Source organism: Camelus dromedarius, chromosome 12, assembly GCF_036321535.1.
Source record: "Camelus dromedarius isolate mCamDro1 chromosome 12, mCamDro1.pat, whole genome shotgun sequence".
Lineage (NCBI taxonomy): Eukaryota > Metazoa > Chordata > Mammalia > Artiodactyla > Camelidae > Camelus > Camelus dromedarius.
In genome coordinates, this window is record NC_087447.1 from 32,360,384 (window position 1) to 32,376,982 (window position 16,599).

General features: G+C 35.7%; 1 protein-coding gene and 1 non-coding gene across 4 annotated transcripts in view; both read right to left on the minus strand.

The window, feature by feature from the left end:
* The window catches only part of ANO5 (anoctamin 5), a 70,202-nt gene that overhangs the window by 29,233 nt on the left and 24,370 nt on the right, over positions 1–16,599 (minus strand). For all 3 annotated transcript variants that reach the window (XM_064492504.1, XM_064492503.1, XM_010987482.3), the window contains 7 exons: positions 15,335–15,448; positions 14,177–14,245; positions 12,798–13,082; positions 8,639–8,752; positions 4,795–4,910; positions 465–599; positions 25–130 (listed from right to left, as the gene is read on the minus strand). In XM_064492504.1, coding sequence (XP_064348574.1) covers positions 25–130; positions 465–599; positions 4,795–4,910; positions 8,639–8,752; positions 12,798–13,082; positions 14,177–14,245; positions 15,335–15,448 — 939 coding nt within the window. The remainder of the gene's footprint in view (positions 1–24; positions 131–464; positions 600–4,794; positions 4,911–8,638; positions 8,753–12,797; positions 13,083–14,176; positions 14,246–15,334; positions 15,449–16,599) is intronic.
* On the minus strand, positions 12,477–12,582 carry LOC116155534 (U6 spliceosomal RNA). The gene has a single exon (XR_004139420.1). It is a non-coding gene; the product is annotated as a U6 spliceosomal RNA (small nuclear RNA).

Sequence of the window (16,599 nt, forward strand, 5' to 3'; positions counted from 1 at the left end):
CAACATACCACGATACATACATACCTTCGAAGCCAAACACGTAGAGTTTAGTCTCCAAAAGTCACACACATGATCACAGAGGGGGCACATGATAATCTGACCTCCAATATTAGGGTCACAGATCTCAGTGCTGCAGAGGGAAGAACAAAGTTATTTTTAAAGTGATGTGTTTGGTGAAAATCCAAAGATGTTCTTATCAGAACAACTTTATACGGCAGAGGGGGCAATGAAGCAGCTTTTTTACAGGTCAAGTCATGCTTCAAGGAGCAGAATCTTTAAAGCCTATTTTTAAAAACAGATTTTCCGTAAAGCACCAAGTGAGGGGCAGCTGCTATGTTTGGGCCTTGCTCAGAAATATCAATTGTCTGCTGCCACAGGAAACATTCTGACACAAATTCCAGAAAAATAATAACAGCAGATTCAGTTACCATATTTCTCTGTTTGGGCAACTCAGTTGCACTTACCTGCTTGAGCTATCACGCATCGATAATAACCCGTAAATAAAACAAGCTAAGCCAACTACAGCTGCAAAAAACAGCATTTCTGTGTAAAATCCGAGAAAGACAAAATAGATGCCAATTTTTTCTCCATAATAATCCCTGTGAAAGAGGGTAAAAACAGAATCAGTAAAAACAGAATCAGAATCTCTGCAAGAATGATACAGTCCAGAGTCTTGATTTTGTATTCAGACAAGCCTGTAGTCTAATTTTGGCTCCCCTGCTTTCTAGCCATGTAATTTTGCTGAAGTTATTAAGCTTTCTAAACTTTAGTTTCCACATCATAAAATGCAGGATGGTGCTCAGCCACAGAACTGGTGTCAGGATTACAAAAGACAACAATATAAATAGGAAGCCAACTGAGTGGAAGTTAAGTTTTATTTTTGAAATAGGGTGATTTGAAAAGCTTTTAAATTTTAAGGAGACTTTAATAAAGTGTGGAACAGTCTGCAGTGTAACTTCTAGCTGTTAACAAATCGAAATCAAACAATCTGCACATGGACTTCTGCTGAGGAACAATAGTTCAGTAACTGGCACATGGTACAAGTGAGATCACACTGTGTTAATCCAGTATTTCACTACTCAGCCATGTCCTACCTGCACTACTGCAGCCCTTAGCCCCATCTCTTGCTTCATTTCCTTCCGGGTACCTTCGGGGGTCCTCAGATGTGTCTGTCTATGCTAGGAGTATCTTTGGGGCACAGCCTTTAACACTGTCTCCAGGCCACTGCGTAAGGATCTCAGCTCTTCCAAGCCAATGATGCTCATCTTTCTGAGGAGTTCCCCTTTCCCGCTCTGGGTTTCGTCAGTCACTGAACCCCATCCCATCCCGCATCCCAGAAGGTAAATCCTCTTAGAGGAATTTTTTTTTTTTTCAGTCTAATTGACTAGGGTATAATTCACATACAAATAAAATACACCTGACTTAAGTGTACAGTTCGATAAATTTAAATACACACACTCGTAACCACCTCCAGGATCAACATACTGAGAATTTCCATCATCTCAAAAAATTTCCTTGTAGTCCTCTGTTATTAACCCCTTCCTCAACATCCAGATCTGGCAACCACTACTTTGATTTTGGTCCTTATAAGTTTTGCTTTTCCAAAATAATGTTTTATAAATGGAAACATTAGAGTATATAGCTTTTCGTGGCCTGCCTCTTTTCTTTAGCATAATGCTTTTAAGATTCATCCCTTGATGTTGTATGCATTAGTAATTTATTTCTAGGAACAAATCCATTGTATGAATGCATAATGATTTGTTTATTCACTCACTAGTTGATAGATATTTAATTGTTTCCAGCTTTTTATTATGAGTTAAGCTGCTATGAACATTCAAATAATGGCATTTCAGTGGACGGAAGCTTCATTTTTCCTAAGTAAAGGCTTAGAAGTGGAACTGCTGGGTCATATAGAAAGTGCATATTTACCTTTATAAGAAACTGTCAAAACTGTTTTTTGTAAAGTTGCTGTACCATTTTGCATTCCCACCAGCAATGTTTGAGATTTCAAGTTGCTCCACATCCCTGACAGCATCTATTGTTGCCAGTTATTTAGACTGTAGCTATTCTAGTGGGTGTGTACTGGTATTTCAATTACCTTTTAATTTTTATTCCCCTATGGAATAAAAATGCTGGGCATCTTTGATTAAGTACTGGCCACCCATCTTTTATATTCTTACGTCCATTTTTAATTTTGTCTTGTTATTGAGTTGTAAGAGTTCTTTAAGTTTTCTAGGTAAGAGTCCTTTACTGATACGTGTGTTGCAAGTAGTTTCTCCAACCTGTTTTTTATTTTTTGTAACAGTGCCTTTTGAAAAAGTATACATTTTTAATTTTAATGAAGTCAAATTTATACATTTTTTAAGTTGTGCTTTTTGCATCTTATCTGAAAAGTCCACGCCTAATTCCAGATTACATGCATTTTTCTCCTGTTAACACTCTGCTAGAAGTTTTGTACCTGTAGCCCTTATAATTAGTTCTCTCATCCATTTCAAGTTAATTTAAATTTTAGAACAGGAAAGGATCAAGATTCATGTTTTTCATGTGGATATCCATTTGTTCTAGCATCATTTGTTGAAAGGACCATCCTTTTCCCAATTAATGACCAGGTACATCTGTTGAAAATCAATTGTCCATGTATGTGTGGATCTATTTCTGGACTCTCCTTTTATTAAATCTTTTTCTTTGAAAGTAATTTCAAATATACAGTAAAGTTGCAATAATAATTCAAATAATATCCACATATACTTTATTTTATTGTAAAAATATTGTTCCATTTGCAATTCTCTCTCTACCTGTATTTCTCTTTATATGTATACATACACACAGACACATTGGTATCTTTTTCTGAACCATCTGCAAGGAAGTTGGTTGAGTATGTATGCCATGATCCTTTACTCTTAAATACTCCAATGTCTGTATCTAAGAATAAGGGTATTACCTAACATAATCACTGAAAAGAAACCTTAGGGATAATGGTTGTTTTCTGCAATTGCTCCCTCTGTGATAACATAGAATTTTCCATTTTGCCTTTTTCGTTACCCAACTTTACACCTAGTTATCAATTGTTTACATTAAAAATTGTTAAAATTTAAGTTTTTAAACTCTATCACTACTGAAATGGAAGAGCAGTGTAATTTGCTATAAATGGAAAGCTGTAATTATATGATGCAAATTTTTAAAAAACTTACTAAATTTAAGCTAGACACTGTTATCTGATGAAATATCTGAGCTTCCACTTTGCTATAAAAGAAAATCAGCAAGTGCTAAGAAGGTCCTATCCAAAGATGTATATCGAGGATTACAAATACACATCTTTTGGGAATATTTATAGCAGAAACACATGTAGATAGTTAAAATACTCTTAACATATTTTGATCAATGTAAAACACGTAAACTTTCATTCTGACAACTTTACTTCTTTGAAAATATACTGTGACATATTCTCCAAGGGCACAATATCTGCGAATGTTCTTAACAGCACTGACTGCAATAATGAAAACTTTGGAACAGCCCAATCTTTTTCAATAGAAAAATGGACAAATGAATTATGCAAAATTTACAGTATGGCACTCTGTGTTCTATTAAAAAGTACAAGATAGATCTGTGTGTACTCACAGGGAAGTGTACCAACAATACATTATTTAGTGAAAAAGGGAAATCGCAGCAAAAAAGTAAGTAAAAATGCCATTGCTCCAGAAAAAAAGCTGTGTATGTATTTTATTATGCATGCACATAAAAATAAGACTCAATGGCCATTACCAAATCAAGAATAGTTACCTCTGTGGAGTTCAATGGTGGTGGAATTTCACTTAAAACTTTGCACATCTCTTTATTGCTTAGAATTTTTTTAGGCTACTTTTATAACTTAACAAACTAAATGACCATTATTCAGGACAATTAAAGCATCTATCCAATGAAGAGTTCATATAATGATTTATAAAAAGCACCGGTTTATATGCTAAGTGCTTTTTATTTTTTCTCAAAAATTTCCCCTTAGATGCCTTAAAGAAAACTATTGAGATAACACTTCAGTTGATTTGGATGTATGCAGCCACATTAGTCTCCAAAAAGGATACTGTGATGCTGTGCAAGCACAGCATTAAAGCATGAAACACTGAGTGAAAATACTGCCCACAGCAACTGCGGCTCTGTAATCTGATTGTTTCTTTGTTGAAACCATTGCAGGAATCTCCTAACATCCTGTAGTATTGTCACGGTTCAAAGCAAGAATGTGAAACCATAATGTTCTTGCACAGCTAATGAAGTTGTCTAAAGAACTGAGATCATAGAACAATTGTCTTCACAGCTTTCTGAGATCAACATATACACACAAACATCCATCCACAACCTTTCTATTATCTTCTAAATTCCTGGACTCAAAGAAAAACATGGAATAACTAATGTGTGTTAAACACTAAGTGCTAGCCCCATGATAAAAATATGCATATATCATTTTATTATCAAATAACCCCATAAGGAAAGTACTACTGTCATTTTCATTTTACAGGTGAGCTTCATAAAGGTTAAGTAACTTGAGCATGTTTATAGGCTTCTAACCTGGATTTGAACCCAATCTCTAACATCCAGCTATCTCTGCACAGTGGTTAAGAGCATTCTATTAACAAAATTTGCCCACAAATAAATGACTAAATGATAGCATAGATACAAAACTGGAAAGATGGGAACTATAATGGGTGAAAATGACAGTAAAAAGAATAGAATATGATGCCATTGTGAATAAAAATCACATAATCAAGTTTTAATTGGTTTGATCCTGTGTAAGAAACTTACTTAATCAAATGAAAAGGTTGCTCCTTGTAAAAATAGGAAAGCCGAGCCCAGTTCTGGTGAAGTATGTACCTTTCATTTGCAGGATTAGAAGGTTCTGATGGCTTCCAATATTGACCCTACAGAAGAAATGCAAGAAGTACTGAATGACAAAGCAAAAGACAAAGGTGACTGAAGGAACGCTGCTTGTATAAGAAGGCTAGTGAATAAGGTAGAGGCTGTCTTTCACTTCTTGATGTGGATTTTCGTATTTCATTCATGTAAATTATTTACGACACTCTACAACAAGTACAAATAATAGTGATTTATTTATTAAATCCTCACACCCAGCTACCTAAGAACACAAGTTAAAGCCTGAGACTTTGGCTTTACTCACTTCACCGCTTTCATCTCTACTCAGATTCCAAAAGTCACAGCTCAGGAATTCACACAACCACATTACTGGCTGGGACATTGGAAATAGGCTGACGCTTTTATTTTATAGATGGAAAAAACTAAACTCCATGCAAAGTTGAGTAAATGATTTTCAAAGTCACACTGCTATGATTGGAATCTCCTCTAGGGAACCTGTCTTGTCCTGACTTGGCCCTCACTGATACCAGTTTCCCAAAGAACTTAAAATACATACAATAATATTAGCACTTTAGAGATTCAGGATTGTTTCACGCATAAGTTCTTTCCTAATTGTTAGGTACTGAGTAGCTTTATTAATATCCCTTCGGGGCCTAGCAGAGTACTGTCTACACATAGCTGTTCAGTATTTTCTTTTTAACTGTTGGCTTAGACAAGTAAATTGCTGAAGACAACAATAAATAAATACCCAATTTAAAATTAAGCACCAAGAACATAAGCAAAACATTCCGATATAAATTGTCGCAATGTACTCCTAGGGCAGTCTACCAAGGCAATAGAAATAAAATAAAAACTAAACAAATGGAACCTAATTAAACATATAAGCTTTTGCACAGCAAAGGAAACCATAAATAAAATGAAAAGACACCTACAGAATTGGAGAAAATATTTGCAAATAATGTGACTGACAAGGGCTTAACTTCCAGAATATACAAACAGCTCATATAACTCAAAAACAAAAAAACAATCAAAAAACGGTAGGAGACTCAAACAAACATTTCTCCAGTGAAGACATACAAATGGCCAATCAGCACATGAAAAAATGCTCAATATTGTTAATTATCAGAGAAATGCAAATCAAAACTACAATGAGGTATCACACCAGTCAGAATGGCCATCATTAAAAAGTCCATTAACAATAAATTCTGGAGAGGGGGTGGAGAAAAGGGAACCCTCCTATACTGTTGGTGGGAATGTAGTTTGGTACAGCCATTATGGAAAACAGTATAGAGATTCCTTAAAAAAATGAAAATAGACTTACCCTATGATACAGCAGTCCCACTCCTGGGCATATAGCTGGAGGAAATTCTAATTTGAAAAGATACATGCACCCCAATGTTCATAGCAGCACTATTTACAATAGCCTAGACACAGAAGCAACCTAAATGTCTGTTGACAGATGAAGGATAAAGAAGTTGTGAGATATATATATATATAAAAAGTAAAAAATGGAATACTACTCAGCCATAAAAAATAATAAAATAATGCCATTTGCAGCAACATGGATGGACCTGGAAATTGGCATAATAAGTGAAGTAATCCAGAAAGAGAAAGAAAAGTATCATATGATATCACTTATATATGGAATCTAAAAAAAAATGACACAAAACAGAGACAGACTCAAAGACACAGAAAACAAACTTATGGTTACCAAAGAGGAAGAGAGTGGGGAGGGATAAATTAGGAGTTTGGGATTTGTAGATACTAACTATTACATATAAAATAGATAAACAACAAGGTCCTACTGTATAACACAGGGAACTATATTCAATACTTTGTAATGATCTATAATGAAAAAGAATATGAAAAAAATACATATGTATAAATGAATCACTATACTGTATACCAGAAATTAATACAACATTGTAAATAGACCATACTTTGATAAAAATAAATAAATAAATAAATAAAATTAAGCACATACGAAAATCTCTATAAGGTATAAGATTTTATATCATCCAGATTCCAGCTTTTGTCTTCTGTAATTAGTCCTACTTAATCTTAAGAAATGAGAAAGAAAAAAAGAAAAAGCAGCCTATTTGGGTATTTGAAAAAAAAAAAAAAGATTCTTTAAAGCACACAAGGGAGAATCCACTACCTAAATCTGCATTCAGGAGAGAAGAAAGAAAGAAAAAAAAAGTAAAATTAACAGTAAATGATAGCTCTCTCTAGCAACAGCTAAGTAACACTGATTTTCCAGTGAGCATAAAAGACTTTAATGAAAAGCTAGATGTATGGGTTAAAATTGCTGGTGACTGAGGATGGTTTGCCTTCATGACCTGGTAATAGTAAGAAAAGACTCAATGCAACAACAGACAAACCCAAAAATCCTCAAAATCTTCAACAACAAAAAAATAAAAGAATGTGCCCTTTTTTGGAGAAAGATTAGTAAAGAATGTGTTGCAAAGTGTTTATTAACTTGCTATAGATCTCTCTACGTGATCAAATGCCATGAATCTATAATTCCCTGGAAGTTCTTTTGCTCCAGGGAATAATGTGTGTGTCTGTGTTGGAGGAGGTGGGGGAAGTTTTTCTAACACAAGTTAAATTCACCTGAACCCCCATTGAAAACTGCCACTCATTTTGGAAAATTCTGCTGTACCCTTATAGGAAACATATGAAGGATAATAACTAACCAACGATGAACTGACCTAGAGTCAATTATCACACTGTTGAATAAATACTGACAGAGGAAAGCTGGAAAACAGAGAGATTGGCTTTGGGCTTTTGGAAACTGTGACAGCAACATCATTTTCAGTAACATGGGCAATGATTTAGATGCCACTTGTTTAAATGGAAATACTTGGTTCTTCTATATGCCAAAGGAATGTGTTTCTTGAAAAGAGAGCACCATCAGAAAGTCTTTTATAAAAGTATGGAAGAGTAAAACAGGAACAAAGGAAACCAAAGTTCCAGGAGATGATCTCAGAGTAATTTATATGCATTTAGCCAAATAATACCTACTGACAACAGGAGATGAAATTTAAACGCTGAATGTCCAAAGGAAAAGTTTCCCTCAGAAACTTCCAGAAACTAGGCTTTTTGTCATGTCAAGTTTGCAGGTTTGGTTGAATGGGTGCATCATATAAAACACCACTTTTCTTGAACTCAGTATTTTTGTCCCAAAGAAACGTCCTCCAGAATCTGTCTGAATCTTTTGTTTGGACCAAAGTCCAAACTTGTTCTACAGCTGTATATATGCTTTATTTCCCAGAAATTCCTAGCCTGTGAGCTTGGATTCATGGTTGTGTTCCAATAATGCCTAACAGAATGCTTTACATATAATTAAAACCAATTATACATTTAATGAACGAACACATGAATGCATTCACTTTAAGTCCTTTGGAACTTCTGAAGTTTATAAAGAAAGATCTGATGGATTTGGGTAAAATTTCCAAATATTATGGTCTAAAATGTTCTTTTAATATAACTGCTATTTTCAATAATGGGTTCTAAAGAAAATTCATGTGCAAATGTAATAATTTTTAAATGAATTTCCATTTAAACCCCAAAGTGAAGAGGTATTAACTATATGTGTCAGCATAGTTCTCAGCTGGGACCTGAGGAGGCAGTGGGGACTTTCCCAGCATGCGTGAGATAAAGCAATCTGTCATAGAAGAGGAAGCAAATGGAAGATTCTCCTCCCAACAAGGCAACCTCTGAACATGGGAAAGGGAAAATGGGCTCAGTATTTCAAAACCAAGCATATACTTACATCATGGAGTGGAAAGGCAGATGAATAGGTATTGGAATTTAGCAGTCTTTCAATTCCAAACCTTTTCTTTCCATCTTCAACGCCAAAAGGACACCGTGAGAGAATATAATAAACCTATAAGGTAAGCATAAAGAGACACACATTTCAGAAATTTATGCTATCCGTATTTTTTTCAATCACCATTTTACAATGTCTACTTTGTCTCAGTGACGATACAGGCTCTGATTACAGAAGGAACCTTCCCCTTGTTGTTTGGGGAAGAAGTAGAGGGTGGGGTCGCGTGGAGTGGCAGGTATCTCAGCTTCTGGGTATTCCTTATTCCCTTGGGGGCGGGGGAACGAGTCATAAGTTATTGTGCTTTTCCTGTTCCAAGCTCCTCTGGGAGTCCCTTGTGCCAGAATCCATGCTATAATCAGGGTTTCAAGTTGGAGTCTTGTGCAACTAACGGTTCAGGTAAGAGAATATGGAGTAGAATTAATACTTGGCCAAACTGTCTTGAATACCTTTCAATTAATTACTCTGAGGTTTTGTACAGGGCCTTTTCCTGATATCAGAATCTATTAAATCTTGGAGTATTTCTTTTAGCAAACTTGTAATTATAAATTATTCCTCTATCCCTTTGAGATGTATGTAAGTCTTTTTCAAAGCTAAATGAGACCTCTTGCCAGTTTTACAACTTAAGAGTGTTATTTAGTTTTCCAGAAACCATCTCTTTTCATTGTAAACATCAAGAAAGACTGTGTCCCTGTCACCTTATCTCTGTGGGAGTGCAGTCCAGGCACCTCGCTCCAAGTTGTAATCACGTGCATAGGGTTATGAGATGTTTTACTATTACTATTTTGGATAAAGACAATTAATACAGATGGACACTTCAATTAGCAGTTGAATTTAGGATAAACTACGTGGCAAGTAGTGTTGTTAAGTTGAACAGGGGGGTTATCTGTGAATATTCTTTACGTTATATGGGGAAGGGTGGTTTTTTAAAGTAAGCAGTTTCACAGAACGAGAAGAGTGGGAGGTTTCTTTAAATTGCCTCCATTTTTCAGGACTACATAACTCAGGCAAAACTCAACAGTGTCAGTATTGGTGCAAAATTAGACACAGATCAAAGCAGCAGAATCAAGCCCAGAAGTAGATCTATAAATATCCAGATACTTGAGTTATGACAAAGGTGGAACTGTAAAAACAATACGAAAAGTTGAATATTTTCAATAATTGGTGTAAGTCAAATGACTATACATTTGGGGGAAAAAAGGCCTCCATCTTGCATCATGCACAAAAATTAATTCCAAGTGGAGAGTAGTTCTCAGTGTGATAAGTAAAATAATAAAACTTCTGGAAGACATACAGGAAATTAACTCCATGATCTTGGAGTAGTTAAAGATTAAGAGCTTTATTCATAAAGTAAAGGCTTAAGGAAGCAGACTACATCTGACCCTCAAACGACGTAGGGGTAGGGGCATCGATCTTCTGGGCAGCCAAAAATCCAAGTACAATTCAGAGTTGAACCTCTGTATATGCAGTCCCTCCACATCTGTGATTCCACATCTAAGTATCCAACCAACTGTGGACCATGTGGTTCTGTAATGTTTACTACTGAACAAAACCTGCTTATAAGTGGACCCTCCTATTTCAAACCTGGTTTGAAACTGTACATTAAAATGAAAAGCATCTGTTTATCCAAAAAAAAAAAAAACTATAAAAAGGAAGAAAAGGGAAGCACAAAGTAAGAAAAGATCAGTAAAGTATATATTGACTAAAGGGCTCAAATAAAAAATATATAAACAGTTGCTACAAATCAACAAGGGAAGACCTAACTGAAAAACAAACGCAAGAGACCTTAGCAGGGACTTCATCAAAGTGGACATCTAAATGCCCAATAAACATATACAAGGGGATCAATCTCATTTCTATCAGAGAAATGCAAATTAAAACCATAATAACACATACACAGATAAATTTCCATAGAAAGTAATAAAAATGAATAAACAAAATCTCATACAATTAATCAACCATAGCTAACTTAATCAACCAAATTCATGTTCAGCCAAAGAATCCAGACTCAAAAGGATACACACTTTATGACTTCTCTTTTACAAAGTTTTAAAACAGGCTACACTCGTCTCTGCTGTTAAAAGTGAGAGCTGACCTCCACTGAGAAAGACAGCAGTAATGATCAGGAGGAGGCACCAGGGCTTCCGGACGGCTAGGAAGGTGCTCTCTTTTGATCTAGGTGGTGGTCATATGGCTGTGTTCATTTTGTGACTGAATTCAAGGAGCTGTATTCACTTATGACTTGTGAGCTACCTTGATTTATGTTACACTGCAATTTAAAAAGAAAGAAAAAGAACGACTGGCAATTTTAGTGCTGAGAAAGAAAAACAGCAGTCTCGCCTGTTTTTAATGGGACTCTAAATTAACACATCTTTTTGTAAAATGTGATAGTGTAACAAGTGACATTTTAAACATGCGTGCCCTCAGATGCAGACGTTTTCTATGTGGCGTCTACTTTGCGGAAGAATTTACATATGTGCTGAAAAACGCACACACTGTTGTTGCTGCTGCTGCTTAGACCAGGTAGGAAAAGGGAGAAAATTTTTAGTTCGTGGATTTGCGTTTTCATATGTGAATCCTAGGCATTACATTTTAACTTAATATTTCTGTCAGTGAATTAAAAAAAATAGATTTAGGGACTAGAAAAAAGATTATTTCAAAATCCTTCTTACACACTTTTAAGAGTGTTGAACCTAACGAGAATGAAGTCTCTCATTCCTCAGGAAAACTGAGTAAGTAATCTCAAGGAGAAGTTGCCTTGCGATTGTTAGAAACCTGGTGATTGCACTAACAGGTACCAGCAGAAAGGGGAAGAGCAGCAGAGAACCCGAATCTTTTTCTTCTGAAGTCAGATCAATAATAACAACATATAACACTTAGTGAAAACTTATTATGTTCCAGAAACTATTCAGTCATTTACACCTTAACTCATTTAATTCTCAACATAACCTATGAGGTGGATATTATCCCTATTTTAACAGGAAGAAACATGGCACAGAAACTGTAATTAGGGGAGATGCTTTTAATGGGAAAATTAAAGACCCCTAGAACTACAAATGAAGAGGAAATATTATTATTAAAAAGGCTGAAAATGGTTTTAAGTGAAAGGAAAAAGTTCTGCTGTTTCTCAAATGCCATCTATTCCAGTTTACTGCCATCTCAATAAACAAGGAATGTTCCCTGCCACCAAGCCATCAGCCATTGCAGCCACCCTCTGATGAGGAATCCAGGATGGACAAAAACAGGACAGGATAAAAACAGGCCCTAGACAGTTAAGATGCACAGCAACGGAATCACTTCCATGAGCCCAGACTCTTGCACCTTCCCATACACAGACAAGCACTAAAATCATTATCTTGGGATATCTGGTTTTTGTGATTAGCAGTAATATTTTGGTGTTCCACTACATGTGTTTTTCCCAGCAAAAACTCCCATATATCCTGGCTCCTCCCTTTCCTCATGAGAACAGTTCCTCAGAGCTATCTGAGAGGCTGTTTCTGGGCTACAGCCCTCAGTAATTTCCTTGAATAAAACATAATTCTCAAGTTTTAGGTTTTCAGTCGACACCATATATAAGGCAATTAAAATATTCCATTTCCATTTGGAATGATCAATATTCCTCCTTCTAGGCACTGAACTTAGAAAACCAAACTCTAAGATTATAAAACCATTTTACAAAGACCTTATAAAATTGAAGTCCCCTGACTCTCAGTTAAGTGCTTTCCCCAATATTGCATGCGGCCTCTTTTCTTGCTGTGTCCACATTGTCAAACATTCATTTAAACAAAATATGGCACGCTTCATACACTTGCATGTCATCCTCGAGCAGGGGCCGTGCTAGTCTTCTCTGGATCATTCCAATTTTAGTATATATGCTCCTGAAGTGACACCTCAACCATTCACTTGTAAACAACAGTTTGAGAAGTAGGGAGGCTAACAGGTTTAAGTTGTCCAAGTGGACTTTAAAACCTGCCCAATACCACCAAACCCATCAAAATTTACACAGAAACACCTTGCAGAGTATCACACGTGCACCTGTACAAAAGCACACAGAGGCACACATCCCTTACTTGAAGGGATGCGCCCAAAGGTCTTCTCTACCTACAATTCTGTTTCTTGCTGAGGATGGAAAGAAGCTTGACTCGTCTTCAATGAGGAAGAGCTCCTGCCGATGTCTGGTGAATTGTGCAGTGAAATATTCAGGATGAGGATGCTTCACATTCCTGGGGAGCTTCAGAGGCCCAAGCATATAGCTAAAAGGGATCTTGTCAGCTCGAGGAATGTCACTCTCCTTTATAGGCATTTTGATTCCCAGCACTTCAGCATAAGTAATTAATACCTCCCAAGGGGCATGGATCTTGACAAAATAAGTTTTTCCATCTTCAGAGTTCTGTATGAAAAGGAGGCAAAATAACAAAGCTTACTGAGTTTATTAAGGAAAAGAAATTTTATAAAATCTCAAACTTAAGACTGTCACAGCATTTTCAGTTTATTGAAAAATTTCAGCAAAATTTTCAGAAGCGTTAAGTGCTCAAAATAGCTATACATACTATACTTAGATATACGTGTATGTGTATGTTTGTATGTTATGTGTGTGTATATTTGTGTGTGAGAGAGACAGACAGAGACAGAGAAAATATTTTTTAAAATATATTTCAGGGTCAACGAATATTAGTCTGAAACCTATGGAAACATACGTGGTTCTGGACAATGTCTTAAAGTTTTACTTGCTAGCTCTAAGCTCAGAACTGTGCTTAGGGTATATGAGAAATAGACACAAAGTATAATATGTACTCTTTCCTCTAACCCAGCTGCTTGTATAGCTTACACGTAGAGGAAAAACTTTAGGCAATAAGCATTCATTACACAAAACAGTAAGTTATAGACAGAATATATGGTATAATACAAGTTTATTAGTTCAGTAAGAAAAAAAACAAGGAAAAATAAGAAGTAGAGAGTATTAATTTAGAACTAGAGAGTATTAGAAATTCATGGACAGGGTAGGATCTGATATAGGTCTTTAAAAGCAATTTTGAAGGAAATTCTAGAAAACCAGTAAATGGTAGGAGGCGTGGAGAAAAAAAAAAGAACTTGGCATATTCATGAGTAGAAAAAGTGTCTTGGCTTAAACAGAAGGTTGTGTTGCAAGATAGCTATGTTAACCAGTTAGGGTGCCAGATTACAGGCAGCCTTCAAAATGAGACAGATATGAAACAAAAACCATGTCTTTACTTTCTCTGGATCCTGAACAGAATTATGTATGCTCATTTTTAAAGTCTTCCACTCACCATCTCAAATTCAGAGCGCTGACCTGCTTACTCACCTAGAAGATCACAGGCCCTACCATCCCCAGTGCACGTGTCTGTAGCCAGAAAAGCTATTGTTTTGCTCCCAAGCACAAAGTCTAGCCAGTCAAAGGCCAGAGCAGGAGGAAACAACATTTAAAACACCAAGGCTCTGGTATAGATGAACAACTACATTTACCCTTTTATCTTCAGTTTCCAACTCAAGACCTGTTTTTCTGAGATTTTGTTCAAATTCTTTTCTTCTTTCCTATGGAAAAACAGATGAGTACAATTATGCAGAACACTTGTATTTGCCCAGACAAACAGACTTGTTACACAATGACTGTGCCTGCAGATGGTCCCCTGGTTGTACACAAAAGCACTCTAAGTATCAACCCCATCCGAGGGCCACAGACTGCTTTTCGCCTCTACTAGGAATGGTCTCCAGGGCATGTGCAGGACCTCCACATGGAAAAAACACAGAACACTGTACTAAGTAACATTAAAAAATACTTCGATAAACAGAGAGACATATCATACTCCTAGCTGAGAAGACTTGGTATTACAAAGATTCAGTACTTTTTAAATAAATGATATATTTAATTCATTTTAAGCCAAAACATCATCATGACTTTTTAATAGTGAAGAACAGCTTCACTTCATTAAATTTAATTCAAATAAATGCAAAATCATTACTTACAGCCTTTAAAACAATGATTATTGGTTGAAAAAATCTCTGGGCTTTAACTATGATTTAAGTGTGAAAAAATGGACCTGAGGCACTATAATAACAAGGGGTCAGGGAGAAGAAAAGATTGAGCAGGAAAAGCTTGTGAAATAAGAGGACAACTAAGAGAATGTGAAACCTGGAAGCCCAGTGAAGAGCATACACCACAGAGAAGGGAATGATTAAACGGCGGCAAGTGCTGCTAACAGGTCAAGCAAGAAGAGGGCTGCGGCTTGATCACTGGATTTATTTATATGAAGATGAAAAGAGTGGCTGAGGTCATGGCCTGATAGGAGTGGGTTTAAGAAGCAGAACTCTTGAATATTATATTCAGACACAGACCTCAAATTGTGGAGGTCACATTTAATATCTAAGGAGAGCTATATTAAAAAATATACCAGTCACTTGGGAAAAGAAAAAGAAGTCAGTGTCCAAAATGTCTAAAAAGTAAAACTGATGTTACACATTCATTTTTGGGCTGCATATTTTGTAGTTGTCTCACTCAGTTTCAGCTTTCAGTAACACTCTGGGGCTTCTAACTTTTACAAAATAATTTAGTGGAAACATCCCTGTCAAGCTACAGAATGTGTCTCTTTTCACTGTTCTCATTTCTGTCCCATAAGTACTTACCGCCTTCAGTTCTGCTTCTTTCTTCATGTCATCAACATAGGAAAGCACAAAATCGATCTTCCTAATCCCATCTCGGAAGAAGATAGAATCTTTGCTTTGTTCATCTTTTTTAAACTGCAGGAAACATGAATGACACAATTTTAAATTACAGTTTTGTTTTCAAGTGGCAAAAACATGAAATGGGTTAGCTAAAATTTGGTCACCATTTAATTTTTTTCTTTCTTAAAATGACAAATGAAGACAACCAATTTTCATCAACAGAAGATTATGCTTATTTTAGAAAGGAAAATTCCATAAAGGAGTTATATTTTAAGAAGATTATACTTATTTTAGAAAGTGAAATTCCATAAGGGAATTAGATTTCAACAATAATGACTCAAGATGAAGCTAAGTATATTGACTACATGCACACACAACAAAAATACTGCAATTATACCAAAATACAAAATGAATATATATATATATATGTATATGTATATGTATATATATATATACTCCTTGATCCCAAGATGCATATTCAGAGACAGACTTGTTATTTTCATTAAACAACATACCTACTAGTCCAACAAATAATTCACGGTCACACAATACTTTGGGGGTAAATTTATTACAGACCAATCAATGAGTCTTACTGTAAGAACACAGACATATATTAATGCCTATACTATGTTGTAAATTACTTCCTAATTCAACTTTTGAAAGGTTAAAATAAAAATCAAGGTGCAGCTAAAATTTAGAAAGCAGGTTAGCTTGCCAGCTGGCTTCACTACAAGTAAATCTCCTTTCAACATCAATTTCCTAAGCCAGCCAAATCTCTCCCTTTTCAAAACTGTAAAAACACTAGAGTTTCAGAAAGAAGAAATTTCATGTTTGTCTGACTTGATTTTACATAGTTTATATGCAATATATAACAGTTAATATTTGGAATAGCCCACATACAACACCAAGAATGATGCACATAGATGATGCAGTGGATGTCAGTGATCTCTGTAATTCTGTGATGCAAAGTTATAATGTAGACAACTTTCCACCTGCTTTAGCTAACATGTGAATGAGGAACTGGATGTTTTTCATTTTCATAACTGGAATTTGTATTAGTTTATGACTTTCTTTTATAGTACTGTCTGTTGTTTTTCACCCAAGTCAGGCCAGGCAGACCTCCCACAAAAAGAACTGAATGTGGATCACTCAAGTAAGAATAAGAAAAAAATTTCATGTTTGACCTGTGGTCTATGAACAGAATAACTGTATTTTATCTATATGAG